Here is a 26974-nt window from a genome sequence, read left to right on the forward strand (position 1 = left end):
CACATACATATATACACACACACACACACACACACATATATATATATATACATATACACATACATACACACGCACTTTTTGCTTACTACGGTGGCAAAAGGAATGGGAGGACTTAGAGCCAAGATTTCATACTCAAATATCAGTTGTTTTGAAATGCTGATGAGCCAATATATGTGCTAGCTGGAGAAATAAAGGTTAAAAGTTAATTCCCGTGCTGCTGCTCTTCTCTGGCAAAATGTATCCACAGCTCTAGTACCTAGCAGTGTGCCAACTATGCGAACAGTTCTCCTCCTGTGTCCTTGAGTTAGTCATATTTTAAGCTAGAATCAATTATACGATTGTCCAAACTGACGTTGCCAGTTGTCACTAGGAGGCCCCAATTAAAATTTGCTATGAGGCCCCTTGTAATGTGGTTACGTCCCAGACCTGCACTCAGAGCACATATTAAGCTGCCAAAAAAACAAAAAACAAAAAAACAAAAAACTTGGAGTGAAGAGGATCACATATGTTTGAAGGTGTACCAGAACAGCACAAGGTCCACACACAATGATGTACATGGATATGGTGGAGGTACACATGCAGTCACCTCTCAGCTGTGTTCCTGGAGCCCCGTTTCTGAGTTTCTGTGCGGTAGGGCGGTCTTCCAAAAGCAGGAGAGAGGAAAAGGCCATTTCAGAGAACATTTCATACATACAAAATAATTCACTCTGCAGCTTTGGAAATCTCATAGCAACAGTCCCCAACCTCAAGCAAAATGAGACAGAGTCTCCTTTGGTGATACAGAAATAAACCTGCCAAACACTGCCAATACACCCTAGTTTCTAAACTGACATGGTAATACAAAATATCTGCATGGTATCTGCTCTTGTGATCATCTTCTGTAGTTGGCTGCCTCGATTGCCAACATTTATTTGCCCATATTCATAAATTTATAAAAAGACCATAAAACACGAACATCTGAAAGTGAAACTCAAGTCTTCCCAGATTCAGAGCATGGACCGGTCACCTGCCTCCATGGATTATGCCCCCCTTCCCTCAAATTTAGGAACATCAAAAAGGGATAGGTATGAGGCTAAAGAACCATCCAGAAGTTTTGTGAAAACTTTACCAACATACCATGTAGATCTCAGACTGTTGCCATGTTTGCTGGATAGCACTGGTTGTTTACCGACTGATTTAAAAATCAAATTTTAATGGTAATAAAGAGCAACAAACGTATGTATTATGTTCTATGTGTTGTGCCTAAGATTTGCATAAAGTCAAATTGGAGAACTTTGAACTCTTATGCCCTGTACACACGACTGGTTTTCCTGTCGGAATAAACTCTGAAGGTTTTTCCGACGAAATTCCGCTGAAACTGTCTTGCTTACACACGATCACACCAAAGTCCGATCGCCAAGAACGCAGTGACATACAACACGTACGACGGGACTAGAAAAATAAAGTTCAATAGCCAGTAGCCAATAGCTTCCGTCTCACACTTGCTTCAGAGCATGCGTCGTTTTTGGTCCGTTGGAACAGCATACAGACGAGCGGTTTTCCCAATAGGAATTGGTTCCATCGGAAATATTGAGAACATGTTCACACGAAATATACGATGAAAAGCTTCCGTCTGACTTTTTCTGTCGGACATTCCGCTCGTGTGTTTTACGGCATTATACTTATTGCAGGGTTGCCAGTTTTCTTAGCCTATCTTTCAACTGGATGGGACTTGTTAACCCTTTGGAAGTTCAAGCCCAACTATTGAAGATCATCATTAACCACTTTCAGACCGGACCATTTTGCTGGTCAAAGACCAGACCACTTTTTGCGATTCAGCACTGCGTCGCTTTAACTGACAATTGCGCGGTCTTGCGACGTGGCTCCCAAACAAAATTGACGTCCTTTTTTTCCCCACAAATAGAGCTTTCTTTTGGTGGTATTTGATCAACCCTGCGGTTTTTATTTTTTGCGCTATAAACAAAAATAGAGCGACAATTTTGAAAAAAAAAAAAAAAAAAAAACGCATTATTTTTTACTTTTTGTTATAATAAATATCCCCCAAAAATATATAAAAAAAACATTTTTTTCCCTCAGTTTAGGCCGATACGTATTCTTCTACATATTTTTGGTAAAAAAAAAAAATCAAAAAAAAAAAAAAAAATCGCAATAAGCGATTGATTGGTTTGCGCAAAAGTTATAGCGTTTACAAAATAGGGATAGTTTTAAAGCATTTTTATTAATAATTTTTTATTTTTTTTTACTAGTAATGGCGGCGATCAGCGATTTTTATTGTGACTGCAACATTGTGGGGGACCCATCGGACATTTTTGGGACCATTGTCATTTATACAGTAATCACTGCTATATAAATGCAGTGATTCCTGTGTAAATGGCAGTGAAGGGGTTAAGTGTTCCTAGGGGTGTGTTACTAACTGTGTGGGTTTCATTTAGTGAACACATGGAGCAGAGATCAGCGTCACTAGTTGCTAGGCATTTCCTCCATTCAGCCGTCCCGTGAGACGATCGCGGGTATGCCCACGGCGATTGAGTCCGCGGGTCCCGCGACTGGACTCACGGGGGTCCCAACCAGCGCGGGAGCGTGCCGCCGGCGGCGCGCTCCCGATGGCAGGGCGGCATTGAAGATTGGACGTACATGTACGCCAATATGCCTGCCCGTGCCATTCTGTCGATGTACATCGTCGTGCGCTGGTCGGGAAGTGGTTAAGGTAAAAAATATGAAATGATTTAGAATCAACTAAATATTTACTAGGCTTCTAAGGTGGAAGAAAGAGGCTCTGGAGCCCACTCCCAAACACATGTCAAACTCTGACATGCCATTGTGTCTGTGCCAGGGCTGCATGTGCCTCCACTTCTATGGGCTGCTTGCGCGCCGCTCCGAGGTGGATACACATGCATCTACCAGCAGCTCTCCGTGGAGCATAGGTCACCTGTCTGAATGAGCAATTAGAGGTATTTTATCTGTGTTTTGAACGGTTTGGAGTTCCACTCCATCTTTAAATAGAGTGTAGATTGACATTTTAAGTAAAAAAAAATTAAATACAATTTTGAACAAAAATAAATTAAAAATTGCAAGGTTTAGGAAACCATAGCAGCCAATTCAAATAATTTTTTATTGTCCTGACAGTTACATAGTTAGTCAGGTTGAAAAAAGGCACAAGTCCATCCAGTTCAACCTTAAAAACAAACAGTTATAATTTGGAGTGTACTTTTTTTTGGTCACAGGCCACTTTTTTTATATTACGTTCTGTAAAACTGCAGACATGAGAATGAATTCTTACTTGCGTGAAAACGAGTTTTTCTTTCCTCCAGATGCAGTGCTCATATGGACCTCTGGTGCGGATATACTGCCAGTACTACTTGACGAGCTGAAATCTGCTTCACTTCCTACATCCAAAAATACAGAGATAAACATTTTAACTGCCAAAAATAAGCATGAATTATTAATTCCACCCAGAAAGAAACCTGGTATGAATACATTTTCTAAATCATGTCACATTTAGTATACAAAATAAGGAATCATTGTTGAAATTAATTTGCTGGAAAATAACTGGAGAAAGCAAAATTTGGACCAATAACTTAAATAGTGTATTTTATTTAATATTCTGTCGTCAGAATAAACACACATGGTTATTTGCAATCTTGCAGCCATTGCCACCGTTCTCCGCACAGAAAGACATTTCGCCGAGAGAAAACAGGAAAAATCTACTCTGATTGTTGAATCAACACACCTGTCAGTGTTCCCAGAATCTGCTGCCAAATATAAACTATACAGCTTAGAAACAACTTCAGTGCATAAATTATAAACCCCAAATCTGTTTGACACAAAGACCTTGTCCAACCAGGGCACCAGATAGCCCAGCCCCCCCACCCTAGACAATGGTACACAGCCACATAAGGGCCCCTATGCAAGAACAACAACCTCCCCCATCCACCCGGGTGCAATTTCTGGCCAAAACATTTATTCCCTGTACGTGAAATTAGAGGCCAATTTTAAACTCAATGTGGCTTAGATCAAAACTGGGAACCCCTCCCATTGTCACTTTTGTCACTTAATGATCAATTCCTGGTATGGTATATTGTTCCACTGGTCAGCACAGGCACCATTCAGAAGAGGTTTTGCCCGATTGGACATCACCATCCCACCTCTCCACCTCGTGAACACTTTGTATTCATTGAGAAAATGCAAAGTACTTATTAAATAGTGCCTGTGCTAACAAGAAAAAAAAAAAAAGATTAAATTTTGACTTGCCTGTAAAATCTGTATTCTGTAGTACAGTACAGGACACATGCAAAGTAGTCATGCACTATGGATTATAGGCTTGTACCATCAGGTGATTGAACGCTGGCTCTGGCTGTTACTGCAAGAGCCTTGCAGTTGAACGTTGCGTATGCAGAAGAATGGATATCCAGCTGTTATTAATTGAAGGACTCATGGAGTGGGGTAAGTTTATAGGGGAGGTGTCCAGTGGGCACAAAGGTTTGCCAGTGTCCAATCATCTGATGGTACAAGCCTATAACCCAGGATCTATGAATACTCTGCCGGTGTCCTGTACTTTATGATTCAAATATTAAAATTTTCTTCCAACAAGGGGGGCGCGCAATATTTTATTTTGTTATTAATAGTTACTTTATAGCTAGATTTTAGTTATGATAGGTTTTTGTAGACAGCCATATTGCCTCAGGTCTTCCATTTTGAATATACTTACTGTCATTTTATATATACAAAGATTATATTTGTCTGATTCCTATTACACTCATTGAACAATAATAAATGACTTTGAAAACATAAAGCCTCGTATACACGATCGGATTTTCCGCAGACAAAACCTCCCGAAAGAGTGTCCCTGGATTTTGTCTTGCATACAAAACGGCAAGGAATTGTTGGCCAACAAACAAGAATGTAGAGAAGTAATATGTGGTTTTTCAGCTCTTTAGTGCCACCCTTTGGGCTCCTTCTGCTAATTTTGTGTTAGTAGAAGTTTGGCAAGTGTTGATTGGTGCTTTTCAGTTCGTTTCTGAATGACCGTTCGTCAACCAAACATGTTGCGGAATAGAAGGAGATAATGTGTTATTTATTATTGGCCTTGGAGTTATTGCTTTGACGGGAGGAGGAGGAGGAGGACAAAAAATTGGTTGCTTTATTAAATCGTGACCATATGTCATATGCCTTTGCTGTGGGAGCTCCAGGAGAATAATCCAGATTATTTTCGGAATTATCTCCAGATGACGGACCCCTGCTTTCACCATATTGTGGCATTGTTGACCCCTATATTAAGAAGCAGGACACATACATGAGGCTTTTATTTTATTTTTGGTTGAATAATAATGGATTTGATTTGTTATATTGTCTATATTTTTGGATTCATAAAATGCACCTTTTTGGTTAAGTTCTATTGGCAGATAGCATGTCTAATTTTATTTGTTTTCTTTTTTTAATGCACAATAAGAAAAAAAAAACAAAAAAAAAAAAAAAAAAACCTTGTAGAATACTACTTGGCTATGTGTTTTTCTTCAAATACAACATAGTTGTAGGGCAGCACAGTGGTGTAGTGGTTAGCACTCTCACCTTGCAGTAAAAAGGGTTGCTGGTTCAAATCCCAACCATGACACTACGTGCCTGGAGTTTGCATGTTCTCCCTGTGCCTGTGTGGGTTTCCTCCCACAATTCAAAGACATGCAGGTAGGTTAATTGGCTTCTGTCCAAAATTGACCCTAGTATATGAATGGGGACCTTGGATTGTGAGATCCTTGAGGGTAGGGACCAATGTGAGTGTGTGATGTACAATGTACAGGGATAGGAACAATTGTAGACACTCACTCAGGTTGAACTGGATGGACTGGTGTCTTTATTCAACCCTGCTAACTATGAAACTATGTAATAGTTGTATCTTTGATCTTAAAAACAATGGGATAATGGTGTTGTAACCTGCCCAAATAAAAGCATAATATTTTTGATATCACTAGAAAAAAAAAAAAAGCCTTTGAAAAATCTGTTTGTAATAACTCCATCAGTATCACCAGCAAAGCAGCTTCATTATACCATAAAAAAGAAGAGAACATGCTCTGCATTTCGAGATTTCAGAATTTGCCACGTCACGAATGTTAATTCTCCATTAGGAACGCTAATTTGCAAGACCGACCACTTCTGGCTCGTCCTTGCTTCCGAGTATGCCCGTTTGTACTTTGAACTTTTGGTCGGCGGAAAATCCGACCATTTGTACGCTCCATCGGACAATTGTTGGATTTTCCACAAACAGCCTGTCATCACACAATTCCCCATGGAAAATCCGATCGTGTGTAGGAGCCTTAAGAGATCATGACATCACCTCCTCGCCATCGCATCTGGTCTTTTGTTTAGAAAGTTTGGAGTCCCCTGTTCTAAAGAAGGCTGAACAGGCAGGTAAACTTGTTTTATTATAGAAGCATAGCATGTTTTTTTCAGTCGTCACCAACAGCCTTTATGCTTTAAACAGAAGACTTACACCCCCCTCCACCCCCCTCATTTAATTGTCCCCTTCAGGGATTGTGATAGGGAAGTACATTGGAGGCGGAATCCGCCTGTTTGCAGAGATGTGCCGCATATCAATTCTCTCCCCGTCGGCAGAGCGCAGATCCTAGCCTGGTGTTGTCATGGAGACAGACATTAATGCATCCTTTTTGCTCGCAGGTCAAGTAAGCAAATGAAGTCAGCTCCATGACAACAGAGAGCAAAAAGGAAAACCCGAGCCTATCAGAGAACAGGCAGTGTGCCGCAGCTGTTCAGCTGAAAGGTAACAATTTATATTATGGGCTGTCTGCTGAGCAGAGGTTAACAGATAATGGCTGCAGTAATGAAAAGAAGCCATTTCATAAAGAAACAATGAAGCAATCTTGGCCGATTCTTCCAATCTGCGTCCTCTGAAAATACAATTAAATCTGCATCTGGTGAAAAACCAACCCACTCCACCATTACAAGAAATCTGTAGGCCTGGCTGTCATGCTGATCCTCTGGCTTCAATATTATGAATCACCGATCTATACTTAAAAGTGGTTGTAAAGCCTCAAGTTTTTTACCTTAATACATCCTTAATGCCCCCCACGGAACACCCAATGAAGAGGAGGGATCTGGAATGCCAGGGGGGCACAGAGCAGGAAAGTATAGACAGGTTTGTTATTTTTATTTTAAAAATAATTATGAGGGTTTACAACCACTTTAAAAGTAATTATAAACATTTGAAATGAGAAAAAAAATATATAAAAAAAAAAAATATGTAAATGTACAAAAGCATGTCCCAAGGTGTATGCTTGCCTCTATCTAAAACACCTGGTGTGATAATCTCCATTTTCATTACTTTTGCATCTGCATGAGTCTTTTCTGCCAGTCTATGCCAACATAGGAGACAGTCTATGCCAGGAGACACCCCCACCTCCCCCATCACCACCATACACACAGCAGGCCGTTTCCCTATGAGTCTGTGTAAAGGGGGTGTGTGTCCATTCCCTCCACTCAGGTTTCAGATTACACTCAGCTCACTGCTCTATACCGAGCAGTGTGTGATGCGACATCCCTGCCCCCCGAAGCTGAGAAATGTTGTGCAAATTCAGGACCTAAAACTGATGTAGAGGGAAGAGGGCTACAGATAAACAGATACAATTTATGTAGTAGGATTTGTTTCGTTTCATCTCCACTTATGACCTGAGGCTAGTCACTTCAATGGCTTTCTGTAAGGGTTTATAACTAACTTGCAGATCACATTACTTGCTATGTTGCAATTGTTGTACGTTGCTATAGGAGTGTTTACATGGATGCTTGAGTAAAATCACACAACCCTTAAAATGTGTTAAGTTTATGCAAGGATTGGTGTAAACCATCAAATAGCATTGTAGTGTACAGTCGTACATTGCAACAAGAGGCTGAACCATTGACACCCTGATGTCGGCTATTTACGCTCCATGCATGCTGTGGCCGTGTACATGAAACAGATGGAAATGGCCAGTCCAGGAAAGGTCAGCAGCCCATTAAAAGCACAAACGGATACAGCCCTCAGTTGACAGCATCTCTCATGATGGATGATTAATATTTAAGTAGCTTTAAAAGGCTGGGGCAACTCATAAAAAAGTGAAGATACTCAAGGATTAAAATGGGAGCATGACAAGATCTGTACAAGCTGGCCTGTTTTTGACCAAAATGGGAACTCACCTCGCATCTTGAAGGATTGTGGGCCTAGAAGAAATAGACGTACAAAGAATAGAAGAGGTTAGTGGAGAATAGAGGTGATATGGAATGATGACACAAGGACTATGGCCATGACTATACCCCGATCCACAATCCGGAGATGGAATTAGTACAGACAGCATGGCACACATGCCTAGGTGTGTGCACAAAGCACAACCAACATTTGCATGACAAAAACACACACACACACACACACACACACACACCTCATTCGCATTGCACACTCACTATCCAATTCTAAAAAGCCTCAGAATTTTCCAACCTTGCAAGTTATTTTCCAACTCAAGAAAACAGAATGAAAGTAATCAATGCCCAAACCTTCTAAAATCTTCACAGATATGGCTGTCATTACTCATAAGGTATTACCACTCTTATGTGGAGGTGTATTTTTTAAGAGGACTTGTATAAAAGTTCTCTTGGTAAAAGTTGAAACCAGCAAACTCTTAACTGATCATCATGGTATGTTTCATCCAGCACCATAATCAGTCTTACGGTTCCATTAGGCCACATATTGTTTTAAAAACGTTCATTTCATACTAATGTACGGAGCTTGGCTGGGGAAACACAAGTGATCTTAATTTTTCTTTAACCATTACATTTTCTTAATAACCCATATATAGCAGGTTGAGAAGTCTGTGTTTAGTATCAGGAACCCAACACAGTGCAATACAAAAAAGTTTGGGCATCAAGGCACAACTATTCAGATACATCCTTTAGAAACATTTTACAGCAAAGGCTTATAATATGGCGTCACTTGAGAAGCAGTGACTGAAGTGTAACACCATCTAAAATGGATATTTCAGATCTTTGTGGGCTCCATGAAGAATACTGCCCTCTCCCCTCGCCTTTTCTTATATTTTTGAGAGATTCCAACAAGGATACATTCCCATAGATATTTCATTCTCAGTCTCCTTCAATCCAATCTCTCATGGAGTCTGACACCATTACTTGTGCCATAGGGAAAGAGGGGGAAGAGAGACTTTTCTTCTGAGTGGTGGAAGAAGCCATCATGTGACTGAACCTTCCAGTACCCACACACAAAAAAAATAGAAATATTGGTTTTGGGTAGAGTTGACCTTTAAAATTCTTAATCGTGAAAAACCTAAAATCAAATCTAGTTAACCGTTTTATATCCACTCATTTTTTAAAACCTGAATAAAACAAGAAGCTTTCCAGTAAAAGGCCTTCAATTGTTGTATATGAAAAGTAAAATCTATTTTGGTGGTCACACCCTTCCTTGGCTTTTGTCTTTAGCTTATATCTGACTGCAGCCTCCGTTTCCTCTATTTCGAGGCAGACACAAAAGCATCTTAAAGGAAAGGAAACCTATGATGAGTAATTCTGGAATCAGCCATTGTTTGCTTTTTTCTAAAAATACGGAGTTACCTGGCTGTTGTGCAAATTCACAAACTTTAGTACTAGGAATCACAAGTATGTGTTTTCAGAAGGAAGCCAGCAATGGCAGGCCCCTAATCACATGACGATAATCACATATTGTAAAACTTGTCCGAGCGCTTCTTTATTTTTCATCTAATTGTCAACTGAATTTAAAAATAATAGTACAACTAAAGGCTCCGATGTGACAATCAAAACAAGTACCAAATTCAGTTACTAGGTTATGCACAAGCCTCATGGAAAACAAAGACATTTCCTTTACATCCCCTGACTGAGCTAAAGCCTCCTTAATTTGTGTCTCACACGCTTCCCTTCCCAAACACTGCAGCTCAGAGTGGGAAGGTTTCAGTAATAGTGGCAGTGCTGTCAATCCAGAGAGCAATGGGTAGGACAAGGTATGGTCAGGTGCTGATTGACAAAGATACGGGCTGGTGAATCAGCATTAACAATGCTAACAGCCACGCACCCTCATCTTACCATTTCACTGTAGTGAAAAAAGCACGGCTTACAAAAGGAGTGGCAACCATTCTTCGAATTCAGGGGTGGTGCAGCATTGATACAATACCACAGCATTACAGGAAGCTGCCTTAGGTAGACTTTACAGGCAGGATGAACAGGTATTTGTGGAAATTTGCAGGGCGACTGAGAGAAAACTAGGTGCATATGGTAGTTATACCTGGTGCTGCAGCCTGTTTTTGGGAGGCCATAGTCCTATCTTCTCATTTTGCTCCCTCATGGGCTTCTGCCCCATGAGGATGTCATTATGGAAGATCAGTCTTTTTCCCCAGACCTTTGGGCCTTGGAGAATGAAATGAATAGGGATCCTGACTGCTGGAGTCTAAAGAGTGTCTGGCCTACAGGAAACAAGCTTGTTCCCAACAAGACAGATGTGGTGACTGACTGATTGAGTGGGAAGTATATATAGAAACCTATCTGTCCTGCCTTGGAACATAAAGACTGAAATACTGTACCACATGAGCCTCAATTACCAGCCTAGTCTATATTCAGAAGGTCCAGAGATTTTGTCATAGGTGAGATTATAAAGAGCTTGCAACCATCAATGTTGTGGGATATCCTGAGCCACCCTTTACCCCCCTTACCATTCTTTATTGTACAGTGGACCAGTTCTTGTTTTGAGCTCACAAAGCGACTGGTGTCTATCTGGTTTACACCCCGAGAAAAGAACCACACCTGAAGTTGATTGTGCCTGGAATCTTGTTGCCATGCAAGTGTCCTTTGGACATTCCCAAGGTAGCTGTTGGTCATCTGGATACCAATATTTAGGATCAGTAGCAATAGCGCTCCACCAGCATACAGACAACAATACAAAAAACAAAGACTAAAACTTATTCCACTCTATCCAAAACAAGCGCTTTAACTAAAGTTGGACTTTTTTAGGAGGGGAATTTGATCATGCAGCACTGTAATTGGCTGCACAGTGCTGACATCTGGAGGCTGTCCAACTGGCTCCCAATTGTCACTTGTTGACTATGAGCTGTTGGCATCTGTTCGGTCACAGTTCTAGGGTGTCAGTGAAGCATATCCCAGAAAAAAACAGAAATGTATATATCTGGTGGCTGGGTGTTAAACTCTAGATCAGTGGTCATCAACCCTGTCCTCAGGGCCCACTAACAGGCCAGGTTTGCAAGATAACTGAAATGCATCACAGGTGATATAATTTTCTGCTCAGTGATTGCAGTATTCTAGTCTGCATCTCCCCAAGGTAATACATAAAACTTGGTCTGCTAGTGGGCCCTGAGGACAGGGTTGATGACCACTGCTCTAGATCACCTACATTGTCACCGCATATATACGTACTGCGGTCTTAATAAGGCACTAAGGGCTCATTCACACCACGTCTGTAGAGCTACATAGGTTAATGCAAGCTCAATAGAAGGGCACACAGAAAATAGTTTTTTATGTAAACTGTTCATGCTATAGCGTTGAGGTGCATTGTGGTGTGTTGTAAAAAATGCAGCATGCCTCCATTTTTATGCAACGTATAACACGCTGAAATGCAATTTATACTTCAGTGAAGGTAAAAAGCAAAAAGTCAAAAGTAAGTAGTGCAGTGATTGGAACAACACTTCACACCACCCCTACACATGGCACACCCGCGTGAATCTGTAAGCCCTTGTACACACGGTCGGAGATTCCGACGACCAAATCCGTCGGAGTTATTCCGATGGATTAATTCCGGACAAGGTCCGGAAGTGATGTTGCATACACACGGTCGGACAAAGTTGACGGAAAAATCAGATTGTACATAACGGGATGATGTTATTTCGTTACGACAGGACTACGTTCAGGCTAGTAGCCAATAGCTTTGGTCTAGGAATTTGATCTGAGCATGTGTGACACCTTGTCCGTCGGAGTAGGCCACACATGATCGGAGTATGTCCGATCGGAGCATTTTGTCGGAAAATATATTTCCGGCGAGTTGGAAAAGTTGGTCCGACGGAAACAGTCCGATGCAGACCACACACAGTCGCAATATCCGACAAAACGCTCCGACGGAATCTCTGACCGTGTGTACAAGGGCTTATAGAGAGCATATGGGCAGAGAAGTTTGCTACTAGTGAGCGAGACTAAGTGGCCCAGGCTAGGAAAGGGTTACGTTTTCGGTCTGCCGGTTTCTACTCCTAAATAAGGGAAGGCTGGGCTCAGGGAAAAAAAAGAGCAGGATCGTGTGAGAAGCAAGAAGGTCCAGATCACAAGGAAAGATGTAGCACAGAGCCATGTCTGTCTTCCACCTCAAGGGGATTCTCCAACAATGGGCTCTGCCAGTTATGGCCTTACACCTGTACAAGTATGCCTGGAAAGCGATAGCTTAGTTAGTGAGGACTGAGTCTGCATTATGACCTGTAGTGTTTTAGAAGCATTCAGTAAAGACCCTACAACTGTTCAAATGCTCTGTCTAAAGTCATTTAAAGGGAAGCATGCTGGAAAATATATGTGGTGTATCAGAACAGAGCCCATTAGACACTCTCCGGGTACAGGAGGAAAGCCACTATGAAGTGTTAACTCAGCAGAAGAGTTGGAGCAGGAGAGTAGTTGCCACGGGTAACCAAAGACTGGTGGGATTGTATGGCAGCCGTTCAACCAAACGTGGTGCCAGGCATAGGGGACAGGTCTTCCTGTAGCAAGAAGGTCAGGGTTCTGGCACCCTTCCTAGTAATCGGTTCCCCCAAAGTATCTGGGACCAAACCCACAGCACAGAAAACTCACGTACTGCTGCACGGTACAGGACAGGACAGTGAAGGACTTAAGTGCACGCATGAGGTACGTGCTTGTGCACCACGGAACCCCATTTTGTTACTGGAAGTAAGGTAGCAGAGATACGATGGCCTGGTGGAGAGGACATGGGCTCAGCAAGGTCTATCCTAAATACAACATACGAGTAAGGTGTGTAGTGACATAGGATAGTATGCTCACAGGGGAACCCGGTACACCACACTCCACGCTGTGCATGGCTCATGTATGAGCTAGGGTTCCACCTTAATGTTGACTTTCACATGACTGCAGCCCTGCCTGGTCCCAGGCATTGATGAGCATGAACACAAGAGGAGGGTAGAGGTACCCCCGCATGTGCAGGGCGAGTAGGCACCCCCCACCTGGCTGACTGTGCTGCAAGACAGCTCCCAGTAAAATAAAGTCTTGTTTCTTCTGGTTACTGTAATGTGCGTGTACATACTGAACATGGCTTCCCCAATACTAATCTGGCATCTTCTGTGCAGGATGGGAAAAGCCGATATTGAAAGGAGCAGGAATTTGCCGAGGCCATCACAATGTTGTGTTAGAAGGGGGTGAATGGAGAACATTGTTACAGAACGGTAACATTCATCTCTATGTGACTTGTTTGAACAAGAGACGTTTCTAAAACAAAATATTTCCAACACTATGACAAATAACTAAAACTGCTGCAGAGAGTGATTTTCCATACAAGCCAGTGTTTTCATTAGTTACGCAGCACAACACAACGCTTACTCTGTCTTTTATAAAAATGTACTGAGCTCTATATTCTAGAAAAGCAAAAAAGGTAAAAACACTGGTGTTACCCATAGCAACTAGCCAGTGATAGGATCTTTTCTCACCTGCCATTGAGAGAAACGGTTAACCCCAGTTGTTAAAGCCGATCTCCACACAAGTCAATATCCTCCAGGTTATATCCTTGAGATATATATGTAAAAACATTTTCTCAATTAAAAAAAAGGATCCGATTTTGGCTTCTAATGCTCCTTTCCAGCACAACCCATTTTTAAATCACTCCAGTCTGGGGGAGTGCAATAGAGATGGCACTAGATCTCAACTTGGTGACAAAGCCTTCAGTCAACAAACTAAAGTTCCCAGAAGGCTCCAAAACATGCTGCAAATCCACGTAATTAAAAATGACAAAATAATCTGTACATTAAAAATATCTGGCGATTTATCTGTAAAAAAGGTGCTCATTTATGCAGGACATAGTAGGTGTGGGTCACATTCAACTGAAATTGCTACGGAATGCTGATGAGGTTTTGAAGCTTCTTGAAGCCACTTCAATTGCAAGTTTGAAAGGTAACCCGGCATATATATCCACACAGGTAACATAGGCACCTTAATCCAATCACTATGGAATATGTAGATGATGGATATCCAAGAACAGAATGTCAGGCGTGAACATTATGGAGTCGCCATGTTGTCCCATCCTGTACTTGGACAATCAACATCTACACATTTCATTGTGACTTGGTTAAGGGGTTCCTACAACCTGTGTGGATGTGAATCCTGGGGTATGGTCCTTAGGTCTATTGGAACTGGAAAGTGGCTTGGAGAATCTAAAAAAACATGTCAATATTACAGAGAAAGTCTAGCTGAATGGGACGATCTACTATTAACTGCTACTAACAATTGGTTAAGTGGGAGCAGCGATGAACGAAGATGTAACCAAAGGACACAATGGGGGTTTGTGGAGCTGCACTACACTGCAAGTGAGTACAAGGGTTACTATTCCATCTATGTGGCTAGCTGCTGAAAGTGGTCATCATTTTAGGAAAAGGATTGTTCTAAATGACTGAAGGAGAAAAGCAGAAGAAATCGGATTGGTGTAGAGCACCTTTTCTCAACTAGGGTTCCTCCAGAGATTTCTAGTTCCTTGAGCAATGAGCAACTTCTGCCTCTCAGGCGAGCTACCACTGACAATGAGGATATTTTTAGCCATCAGCAAGGGGGAGTCTTCCCAATGACCACAAAATGTAAGGAGCCTTCTTCCTTGTAACCAACATACTAATGTACCGTGAGCTGTAGATCTAGTTTTTAATAGCAGCAGTTCCTTGACCCCGGAAAGTATTCCAAGGGTTCTCTCATGTTAAAAAGGCTGAGAAAGGCTGGTGTAGAGTGTTGCCTCACCTCTTCTGAGTAGAATATCATAGGAGACCAACATGAAGATAGATATGGGTATTTGTGCTAGTCGTATGCAACAACTATACACTTTGAGTCACTAATGTGGAACAAGAGTAAAAAATATCAACATTCACGTTCTACTCCTACAGGGATATTGAAAATGGTAGCGCGACACACACACAAACTAGTTGCACTGGATGGACCAGTCTTGGTCTTGATTATTCAGCCTTACCAACTATGTACATTCTTGTTTGGCAAATTTCGTGACAGATGCACTTGATGTGTTTCTTTTAATTTTGTCCAAAGGCGTTTGTCAACTAAATCATGGTTACAAATATGCAATCTAATTTTACTGTCCTGATCACTTTAAGAAGTAAAACAATTCATCTCGACAGACATGACACACTGGCTTATCACTTGAAGTGTTGGAAATTGCACAGGTGTAACAACGTTCCCTATTCAAATTCAATCTGGTTAGCATTCTGTTAGGCAAATCAGCACTGCAGTTGCTATAGAAACTGAAGGGAACACAGCTGAACAGAACAGCATTATCATGTGCACTCACAAAATGGTTATTATAGCAACCCTGCCTATAGAATCGAATAACCATTTATGTGGTGGACTAATACCAAACGGATCACGAAGGCATTACTAAAATTTCTCACAAAACTAAAAAGAAATATAGATAATATACTGCCTTACTGGTGGTGACACCCAAACTAATCTCTTTTGCAAGAGAACCCAAAATACATCCAACCTCTGCACATTACTTGAAGTGCCCCCCCACCCCAGCTAAAAATCCCAGGGGCATTTAACTATGAATGCCGGTTTATAAACATCTTTAAGTCATATAAAAAGGAAAACAAACTTGTTTACTTTCATTGAATTGATATTACTTCTAAACTGCGAGACCTTGCAAGATCTTGGGGCAAAATTGGCTTTTTGCCCCGAACAGATTTAGTGCAATAGCATATGCCGGAAGCACAAGATCAGGCACATGACATTGTATCAACGTCCACAAGCGCCATATGACACTGCACAAGGTTCCCACAAAATATTGGAAGGGAGGGGGGGTATTTTTTTGGCAGAAGAGAAGTCTAATAGAATATGGCACATGTGCAAGATAAGGAGCAAATGCAGCTACTGACGATTTTTTTTACGGCGGCATGGGTTTTTCTGCAGGGGAATAGAACATGGAGTGCAGGGAAAAACAGAGCGAGGAGGCAAGTAACTACTACCAACTTGCAAAGAAGATCAGTCATATAAAAATTCTACCTCCTCTGTTAGCCTTAGATCAAAATGTTCTATAAAGTAGACCTGTTGTCATCCCAAAATTATTATGACTGCAGTCTACAAAATGGTTGACTCATCTTTGACTAACTTTACTCTTGAGTTAGAAGTTAATTTGCTACAAACCTGGGCAATTTAAAGTAAGCAAATAATAAAAATAAAAAATATATAGGTGGAGGTGACCTTTGTGAAAAATCTAATTTTTAAAAACAGAGAAGAGAGGTGTAACCAAATTTTATAGGCAGGCCTGAACTTTTCTTGTAAAATTGAGCTTGTTTATGCTCCCCATCCTTCCAAGCCTGTATATTGGTCTGTAGGTAAAAGGAGCAGGACAAAGCTTAAAACATTAACCCTCTGAAACATTACCTTCATATACAAAAGGAAAGATGCACAATTGTGTGATAAGAGGTTGAATTTGCTGCCTAAAATTACAGTGAAATCCCTGCTAAATATGACAGAAAAATTAAAACATTTATATTGATAGGACTTAATTTAGCACATATTTCCTGTAAAGGATTTTTTTTTACTAGTTAGTCCTTATAATGAATAATTCAAATTGCACTGAATTAAGAGGAAAATAAATGGGGTTTAAGAGGAAATGGGGTTTTGTGGGCATTTTTCTAAATTAATTTTGTGTTTTGATTGACAACACTGCAACTGCATTAAAAAATATAAAAAAAATAAATAATATAATTGGCCATCAGTTGTCCTCTTTCAGTTAAGCATACAACGGTTACATCAGATGTTTCCAAAGTTACTTGTAGGTGCCGAATTTGAATTTTCCAGGCTTGGCTGTTCAGAGAATTTTCCAGTGGTTGGAAGAAGTCAGCTTCAGAGGAGAGCATGCTAGCTGTGGTTTCTGACTGCCCACACAAATCTATGGGTGGATCTATATGAAGTCCAATTTAGACCACTAATGACTTGTTAAAAGTAGAATCAGGAAGGTCAGAGACATAGGAAAAAAACTATGCACATAGAACCAACTTGAGTTTCGAAAGCGTTGAACAAAGACTTTGAACAAGCTGAACAGTTAACACTTTGGTGACAGGGCTCTCTGAGGTGTTTATGTTCAGAATGCATTGTTAAACCACCATAGAGATTACAAAAAGGGATACAACGGAGGATGCCAACACACACACACACATTGCAGTACTGTAGTAAGAAAAATGCATTCCTTCCTATATGACAGCTCTTGACAGCCTACAGCATCTGCCTAAAAAGATCTTGGTCGTAAGCTTGAGAACCTAAAGAAGAACTGAACTTTGGAAGCTGTGCCCAAAAAATAAATAAATAAAATAAAATAAAATAAAAAAGGGATAGGCAAAAGACTAGTCCCTGCAGCTAATCGTCCACCATTACTAACCAACCATGCCTTGTTCTGCACTGTGTATCTGTGTGGAGGAAGCCATCTTGGTAGAGGCTAGGCTTTTCTTTTTCATGTTGGAACAGATACAGCAGTGACATTACCAAATATCACCCCCAAATCTGATGAAACTAACATACAGCGATACTGGGAATTAGTGGCTACAAGAGTGCATAAGTACTCTCACATACCAGGAAGTACTCTGCTATTCAGGAGGGATTCCAGGCAAAAAGATTTTTCAGGGTATTGCAGAGGCACAGTTAACACTTTTGAATGTCCTTAAAGGGGAGTTCCACCCAAAAGTGGAACTTCTGCTCATTTGTCTCCTCCCCCCTCTGGCACCTGTTGGGGGGGGGGGGGGTGCGAGTCTGACAGGCATCCTGCCCCCCCCTTCCAGGAGTAGCAAATTACACCAGCAGCTTGGCTCCCTCCTTCCCTCACCGCCCGGCCAGTAGGAGAGAGGAGCGGATCCTCATGCATGCGCAGTAGGATTCTCGGCATGAAGCCGCAAGGCTACACTGTTCGGTTCCCTTACCCACATTGGCAGCGGCAGCACCCGACAGCTGATGGAAACATCGGCTGCGGTGCTGACATCGCTGGACTCCAGGACAGGTAAGTACTATTTTGAAAAGTCAGCAGCTGCAGTATGTGTAATTTTTGCAGGGATGGGCGGACCTCCACTTTAATAACACATAAAAATCTTTCCTTTTTTTGGCTTCAGATCCACTTTAACCCCCCTAGCGGTAATCTCCGAGTCTGGCTCAGGGTTGTGATTTTACTGACAGGAGCGGTAACCCCGAGCCAGGCTCGGGAATCGCATCCCTGGATGCAGGGGAGGACACAGGGAGAGTTACTTACCTTGTCCCCTGGATCCAGCGATGTCCTCCGCGCTGTGCAATCAAGCTGTCCTCCGCTCGATTCACAGTGCCGAATGCCACCTAGCTCCGTTCCCTGCGACGTTACAGGGCACGGGAGCGGAGAACGGCGGCAAATTCAAAAAAGTAAAAATACACAGCACTGTAATCTTACAGATTACAGTACTGTATTAAAAAATACACACCCCCTTTGTCCCTAGTGGTCTGTGCAGTGCCCTGCATGCACTATTATAAATACAGTTTTTTTCTGCCTAAAATTTGGAGATTGTCCATAGCAACCGAAAAGTGTCCTTTTCAGCGTTTTAGGATTTGATTACATTATTGAATAATCTTTATTATTCTTTATTATATTATAAACTTTATCATACCCGGGATGTCTGCTAGACTCTGGTTTGAACAGATTTAATAGAGTTATTCCCAAGAATTACAGGACTACAATATAAGATGCCAAATTTCCATGCAAAATAATTGTACCACTTTCAGCACCTAAATCCAGACTGAATCATACTGCCAGGGAGGTTAAAAAGGCAATAAAAATGTATGTAAAATGAACCTGTACTGCAGAAATAAACAGAATGCTATGAAGAAATATAAAACACTGATGGAGTATTGACAACATAATGGAGGTCACAGATGGAATACAGATAATGCAAAACCTTACCAGTCTTCATTAGTCCACTCTTTGGCTCCTTCTTATACCTCGTAGGCTGAATACTGCCATCAGTATACATGCCAGTGCTGGCTCGCTTGTGGCTGAAATCATCCTCGCTTCCTGTACAGAATCCCATGGGGCTCATACCAGCATCGGATGGAGTCTTCACTGGGGACACCGACTGACTGCTGGGGCAACCGGTATCATCTGAAAATAAAAATAAAGGATGTCTAGAGCAAAAAAGACAAAGGAAAAAAATAAAATAAAAAAAGAAGGGGGAGGGGGGGGGGGTTCATTTATTCCATATGCCCCCTATAACATTGTGGTCACCACCTCATGTATTATTGGTATGAATATGGCATAAGTGAGAAAATGTTAGATGGGCTCAACCCTAATGATCTATACATCAGGGAAAACCAAAAAAACAAAAAACAAAAACAAAAAACAAAAAAAAAAAAAACAGACGGACAACAGAAAAGACGGTTTTGGTTCAAAAGAACAGTTGGGAGTGCAAGCAATTTCCCTTCACATACTGTTTTGATGACAACAGTTTCATCAAGTGAGTGAAAATCTCCAACAGCTGGCCAATAGGCTTCATACTTTACTACTAAAATTTACCCCCATCACATTGTGTACCCGACAATGTACTAGCGGACCCAGTGCAGGTACTGGAGGAATTTCATCATCGCCTTACCAAACTGTACTCAGCGTGTAGTCAGGACACTGGATATCTTTTTGAAACATAATTTGCTCCCCACATTGACTGCGGCTCATATGCCCTTTATGCACTTGGATATTCAAGTCTCGGAAGTCCCCTAAGACCTGAAAATGGGTAAACAGCCTTGGCCAGACTGCTATATGGCACTTTATTATAGGAAGCTAGCCGACGTCATTGCCCCACATCTGACAACCATGTATGATTCTGTCAAGGACAGCCAGACCTTTATATCTGCCTTACTGACGCTTCCTAAACCTGACTGTGATCACTCTTGGGCTGCTTTCAGGCGCATTTCTCTTAACATACCGTAGATATTAAAAGATTGGGACCAAAATTCTGGCCAACCGCTTAAACTCTTTCCTCCCCCACTTAATCAAGAATGATCAAGTTGGCTTTGTTCTGCAGAGACCGGCAGGGGACACTAGTCAACAAATACTGCAGTTACAACATATAGCCCACAGCCGCTCGTTAGAATCAATGCTTTTATCTCTTGATGTGAATAAGGCATTTGACACTTTGTCATGGCCTTACCTCACATGTCTCCGTACTTCGCCATTATGGTTTTGGTGCCTTGTTTCTGCGATAGATGACAATGCTATATGATTCCCCTCAGGCTAAAATTAAAAAAATAGTATAGTCGTCCGTTTTTTGATATAGGGAGGGGCACCCATCAAGGTTGCCCACTCTGGCCACTTTGTTGTTCTGACTCTAGAACTATTGGCGGAGGCTGTTCGTTCTCATCCAGATATAAGGAGGTATTGATGTTGCAGGCTCTTCCCATAAAATATCCGTATTCATAGATGATATTTCGTTGACCAACTTCCCCCAGAATTTTTTTGCCAAACTTACTATCTCTTCTAGACGCTTTCGCAATACCTCTCAGGCCTTCGTGTCAACCCTTCCAAATCTAAAAGCACCATCAGTCAACCTCTCTCATTCAGTATTAACAGATTTGAAAGCAGCCTTCCCATTTCATTGGCTCTCCTCCTTGCCCTATCTGGGAATTCGTCTTACCTCAACATATGGGGGATTGTACCAGGCTAATTTTCCACCTTTGCTCAAAAGGTTATTGGATATGCTGTCCTCCTGGTCCCACTTACCATTGTCCTGGTTTGGTAGGATAACTTCAATTTGTATGTTGTATCTCCCGAAATTGCATTATTTCTTTCGAGTCTTGCCGGTTTTAGTCCCTTCACATATTTTTATGTATACATCATTGTAAGCTTTTGCAGTTTATATGGGGATCCACTTGTCCTCAAAATCAGTAAACAGGTCTTGTACACTCAAAGGATCAATGGTGGCCTTTCTGTCTCTAACTTGCAGGTTTACTATACTGCAGCAAACATAGCACTGTTATCCCAGATTCATGAAACACATCAGCTGCTGTTATGGGCCACAATCGATCCTGTCGATTTGGCGCTCTTACCCGTCTCTTCTCTACCCTGGCTCCTTCCTATTAATCACTCGCCTGCAATAGGGCAATGTTTAGACCACTCTCTGATTGTGGGACTCAGTTGAATATTCTGCAGGTTTGATTCATGCCCCCTCCCCCACCACGGCTTCTTCATCGCCCATCATTTCCCCCAGGTTGTGAAAATCCAGCACAAATTTTCATATTAGACTGTAAACAAATTCACAGATAGTCACTCCCTGTTCACCCCTACTAGGATATTGTCATTTAACGCCTTATGTTCTTCCCATAATATTCCCTTACGAGAACATTATAGCTACCTCCAACTTAGGCATTTTCTTCAACAACTCATTAAATCTCGCCCTACTCCATATACTCTGACCCCTTTCGAGAGCCTTTGCAGAACCCGACCCCGTTTCCCAGGCCTGGCATCATTGATATACTCATCTATAATTTCTGCAAAAAAGCCCCCATTGAGGCCTTACCACCTCCAATGGGAAAAAGAACTAGGGAGGCAGTTAGATCTAGAGGATTGGCAGATGACTATAGCCCTTTCCAAGTGCTTGAGAAATGTTCCTATATTGGAGAATGCCTATAAAAAAAAATTGTTGTATAGGTGGTATTATACGTCGGTTAGATTGGCCCGCTTTATCCCAACTTACTCTCCTCTCCGTTTGGCACATATTTGGGGGTCATGCCCGAGGGCGTGCAGGTTATGGGTTAGAGTCTATATCTTTCTTCGTAATTTATTTCAGGTTAACCTTAAAAAAGGACTCTTATGAAGCCCTTCTTGGCAAACCAACTGTTGAATTGCTACGTCCGAAATGGAAATTGGTTCAACATCTCTTTACTGCAACTAAACTAGCCATTGTGAGGGCATGGAAAACCCCCACGGTTAGCTTTGAGGTGGTCAAAAACCATATGAACAACATCATGGTGAAGGAGAAGCTAATGGCCATCCTCTCAGATAAGCATGATACATTTCTTAGAGTTTGGCAACCGTGGATCACATATACCCAGCCTTCTCAATTTAACAGTATGCCCTTCTCAATTTACCACTCCCCCGGCGCACACCCCATGGACTCTTCCTTCCCCTTTTTTCCTCCCGTTCTTTTTTTTTCTCTTCTACTAGCTTTTACTCCCCCACCTTCATTCTCCTCTTCCTGTTATGCTTTATGAATTAAATCTATAGGATTATCAGGCCGCCAGGTATTGCCCTGGTCGGGATGGTTATACTTATAATCTTCTGTTGCATCCCCTTGACCGCAAAATTTATGTTTCATTATGCTAGGTTCTATATATGCATGTTTTTGTTTACAGAGAGACAGACAATGACTCCTAGGATACCTTGGAAAGCCAATTTTGAACTTCCTCCTTTTCTCTTTATTCCATGGGACACTACACTAGAAACCTGCATAATCTTACTGCTTATGTCCCCTTTTTACCATTAGGCCCCTTTCACACTGGGGCGGGAGCGGCAGCGTCTGAAAAAACTGCGCTATTTTTAGCGACACTTTACCATAGTCTTAGCGGCGGTATTTGGCCACTAGCGGCCGAAAAAGGGTTAAAAAAGCCTGCAAATCGCCACTGCAGTGGCGCTTTGCCGGCGGTATAGCCGTGCTGCCCCACTGATTTCAATGGGCAGGAGCAGTGTATAGACCACTCCTTCACCGCTCTAAAGATGCTGCTTGCAGGAGTTTTTTTAACGTCCTGCCAGCACACCGCTCCAGTGTGAAAGCCCTCAGTCTTTCACACTGGAGACACAACAGCGGCTGTTCAGGACACTTTGCTATTTTTAGCGCTGTAACGCCTGCAAAGCGCCCCAGTGTGAAAGGGGCCTTATTCATTTTTGTTTTAGGTTTGTTTATTACACAAAATAACCATCTAAATACTGACCTGATATGTTTAAGTTCATGCTAATAAACCCTTTTTGTGAACTAAAATCTACAACGGCACATACACATAGGGCTTGTGTTTAAGGACTCTGCTTCACATCAGATGGATTTTGCACTCCCATACAAGTCTATAGGAAAACCCAACTGAAGCAAGTTAATCACAAGTCATTGGAAGGTCAAGTGCAGTTAAAGCGCACCCGTCAATGAATTCTGAATGATTTTAGAAGAGTCTCAAAGCAGATATAAAACAAATGCCAGCGACACAACCCTTTGGCCCATCAACAACACAACCTTTCCGACCTTCTGAAATGAGAATGTTAGACACCTTGGTATAGGTATGTAGGCAAAGGACACATCCTTGCGATGCACAAAGTAACATGAACCATGAAGGATTGATATGCAAAAAAATAAATAAATACATTTTTAAATCCACAACTGACTTTTCTCACCGCTACTTTTTCTTTACACTTGCATTGCAATAAACAAACTCAAATTTAGCGGTTGCCGCAGGAAGACCGATTCCCTTCCCTGCGCTGAGGGAGCAATTTCACCTCTCACAATCAATGCTCTTCTATTATATGCAGCTACCACATGCGGTGGCGGCACAGTTTGTGGGTGCCCCGTGGACTCACTCACCGACCCCGATAGTCCAATATATGGCTGAGGTGTCCCAGTATAAGGGCTTCATCTCCAGATCCTATCCCATGATTCTCAATATTTACAAAGAAAGGTTTCCCCTGGGAGCGAATGGGAGAGAGATGTGGGAACATTCGAGGAGGAACAATGGGAGGAGGCACTCCAGGCGGTACAACCTTGCTCCCTGAATGTGGCTCAATGATTGTCCCAGTTACACATAATGTTTAGAGTACACTATACGCCAGTCAGATTGTTCATGATGGGGGTAAGACAGGACTCCAATTGCCCCAGGTGCATGAGAGATCATGGGGATAATACATCTGCTCTGGGAGGTGTTCTGGACAGGAGTCCTGTCCACCATTAACAGAGCTTTCCAGACTACCATACCAATAGACCCGAAACCATATATACTAGGGATATTAGAGGACATCACTATGGATGACAACTTCAAATAGGCCACCGCCAGGGCCCGGTTTCAGACTTGCAAGCTGATCCTTAGACATTGGAAGGCAGCTGAACCTCCAACATTAAAGGAATGGAGAAATACATCTTCCAGCACAAAGGACGCCCGGGAAAGTTCGACAAACCATGGGCAACCTGGTTGGATACCCAAATGCACTTGGAAGTAAAGTCGCTGTAGATCCGAGGGGGACATGCAAGGAAAAAAATAAATAAAATGCACATGATTGGATGATAAAATTAGCAGAGCTTCCATTCATTTCAGATCTACCCCTTAGATTTACAGCGACTGCACATCGAAGTGCACATCGAAGTGCACTTGCAGTGCAAAGTGGACTTGCCTTTTGTAAATAACCCCCTCTGCGCCTTAAATGTGAACTGTAAAGTTGTTTCTGTGTTTTGTTTTCGAATAAACATCTTTGATCAAAAAAAAAAAAAAAAAAAAAAAAAAAAAAAAAAGTGCTTGGAGTTACATTTTAATGCAGTATATTACATCTAGTAACTAAATAGTACATTTCTTTATAGAGATCTATACATTGCACCCAAAAGTGCCAAATTAGGAGTAAAGAGTAGGGATGAGCCGAACACCCCCCGGTTCGGTTTGCACCAGAACCTTCGAACGGACCTAAAATTCGTACAAACTTTAGAACCCTATTAAAGTCTATGGGACTCGAACGTTCGAAATAAAAAGTGCTAATTTTAAAGGCTAATATGCAAGATATGCAACAGAACAACATCAGCAATAAGGGGTAGCTTCAGGTGTATACTGTGCAGGAGGCACACAACACCCACTGTAAATGCTGCAGATGCCTGTATTACAGAAACAGAACAACACCAGCAATAAAGGGTAGCTTCAGGTGTATACTGTGCAGGAGGCACACTACACCCACTGTAACAGCGCTAGGTTCCCAAGCAAAAATACACTGTCCCTGCCCATCTTGCTCTTTCCCTGCATGCCAACACACTACACAAGGCCACCGCGCTGGCGGCCTTATATAGTGTGGGGCGTGTACTAACCCCCCCCAGCTATAATTGGCCACAGGCATCCTGCCTGTGGCCAATTATGGCTCTCCTCACTGCCGGCGATGTGATTGGCCAAGCATGCAGGGTCACAGTGCATGCTTGGCCAATCACGAGCCAGCAATGGACTGCGATGGCGTAGTGCATTGTGGGGCGTTTGTGCCACACGAATTTGGTGCGAACAGTCCACAAAGTTCTGAATTAGCCGAACAGGCAAACGGCCTGCGTTCGAGTCGAACACCAAGCTCATCCCTAGTAAAGAGTAATAGAGGGGTTTGATTGCAAAAGAGGAACAGTCCACCCAAATCAAGGACAGTTGGGAGATATTAAAACACACCCAATGGCCCTAACCCTTGTAGTAAAGATGGAATAGGGTTTCTAGCCATTTCTTACTCTATGCAAAATTAAATGAAATAAAAACATTTTTGGGTGTCCAATATAGATCAGATAATCCACACATAAGAGCCAGAATGGTTAACCGATCATATTTTTGTAGGACTAGCTAATTCTGTTATCGTTAACTGTAGCAGAGATTTCCTTTAGACTGGGTTATTTTTTCCTATACAGCTTTGTTGAAGTAAAAATACGCTAAAAATGCAGTAACACGTTTAAAGGAATGTAGCGAACTTCAGCCCATTTCCTTTTTTTTTCCACCCAGACTAGTAGTTTTGAACATAATGTATCTTGGGAGTTTCCTGTGATCCAGTCCCCGTAGCTGCTGAGTGTACAGCCAGATGCGTTGGCAGAATGTTTCCACTGCTGACATCTGAGCCTGGTGGCCGCTATCCAGACACATGGATGAAGGCAAAGAGGAGGATCGAGTGTCAGATGGTAAACACGCACACCCTCCTAGGCTACTAGCAGGAGGTGGCTGTACAAGATACATGCTGACAGTGCTTACAGACCGGAGCTTGTTGAAATGCTACAAAAAGTAATTATTTACATTAGAAATGGGTTTTAGCGCTGTCCTGATATTTGTCTTGTTCCAAGAATCTGGTTAAAGGGTTGACTCATTTCAAGCTTGCATAACATTTCCCTTGGCACAGCAAGGAAGATGAAGAATCAGCTATTCCATTGCTAATTAATTCACTTGGACTAGTTCGATCTGTCGGCTTGTGCTTATTAGTTCCAAAGTGTTAGCATGAATCATACTTTTTTGTTTTGTTTTTTGTAGATGTGTGGTGGTCCTTAAAAGAAAAGACACTGCAGATTAAGAGCAGTCACCGTAGGGTGCCATACTGAACATTGAAGCCCACCAGCCAAAGCCACCACTACCCATTTAGAGCTCTCGTTTTTAAATATAGGACTAATGTGCGTGATCCCTCTCCCATCCCACAATGCGGAGCTCAGGGCTTTTGCAGCCAAGAGCCAAGGCAAACATCAGGGTCAAATACTTGAATAGGCTCATATCTAAAAAAGCAGTTATTACGTCGGTCAGAAGGCCTTTATGGTCACACTGGAGGCAAAGGGCGTACCTGACCATATGCAAACACTGAATTCTTAGAAAGTCAGAATTTGTGTATGATCTTTGGTGGCTACTGTGGAGCAGTGGCTAGAACACCGAAAAAAAAAAAAAAAAATTGCGCTGTAGGATGTCTTTTTCTACAGAATCGAGAGGTGTTTATTAGGCTCCATGCACACTAGTGTTTTTCTTTTAGCTTAAA

At 42.0% G+C, this 26974-nt stretch overlaps 1 protein-coding gene across 10 annotated transcripts in view; it reads right to left on the reverse strand.

The window, feature by feature from the left end:
• The window catches only part of SYBU (syntabulin), a 76044-nt gene that overhangs the window by 23039 nt on the left and 26031 nt on the right, over positions 1–26974 (reverse strand). For 4 of the 10 annotated variants that reach the window (XM_077493234.1, XM_077493232.1, XM_077493227.1 and 1 more), the window contains exons 4-7: positions 19181–19378; positions 8182–8205; positions 3281–3386; positions 587–640 (exon numbers count right to left, since the gene is read on the reverse strand). In XM_077493234.1, coding sequence (XP_077349360.1) covers positions 587–640; positions 3281–3386; positions 8182–8205; positions 19181–19378 — 382 coding nt within the window. The remainder of the gene's footprint in view (positions 1–586; positions 641–3280; positions 3387–8181; positions 8206–19180; positions 19379–26974) is intronic. The other 6 variants (XM_077493233.1, XM_077493230.1, XM_077493235.1 and 3 more) reach the window with 3 other exon arrangements.

This window comes from Lithobates pipiens, unplaced genomic scaffold, assembly GCF_037356315.1.
Source record: "Lithobates pipiens isolate NorthernLeopardFrog02 unplaced genomic scaffold, aLitPip1_a1.2 Scaffold_19, whole genome shotgun sequence".
NCBI classification, from domain to species: domain Eukaryota; kingdom Metazoa; phylum Chordata; class Amphibia; order Anura; family Ranidae; genus Lithobates; species Lithobates pipiens.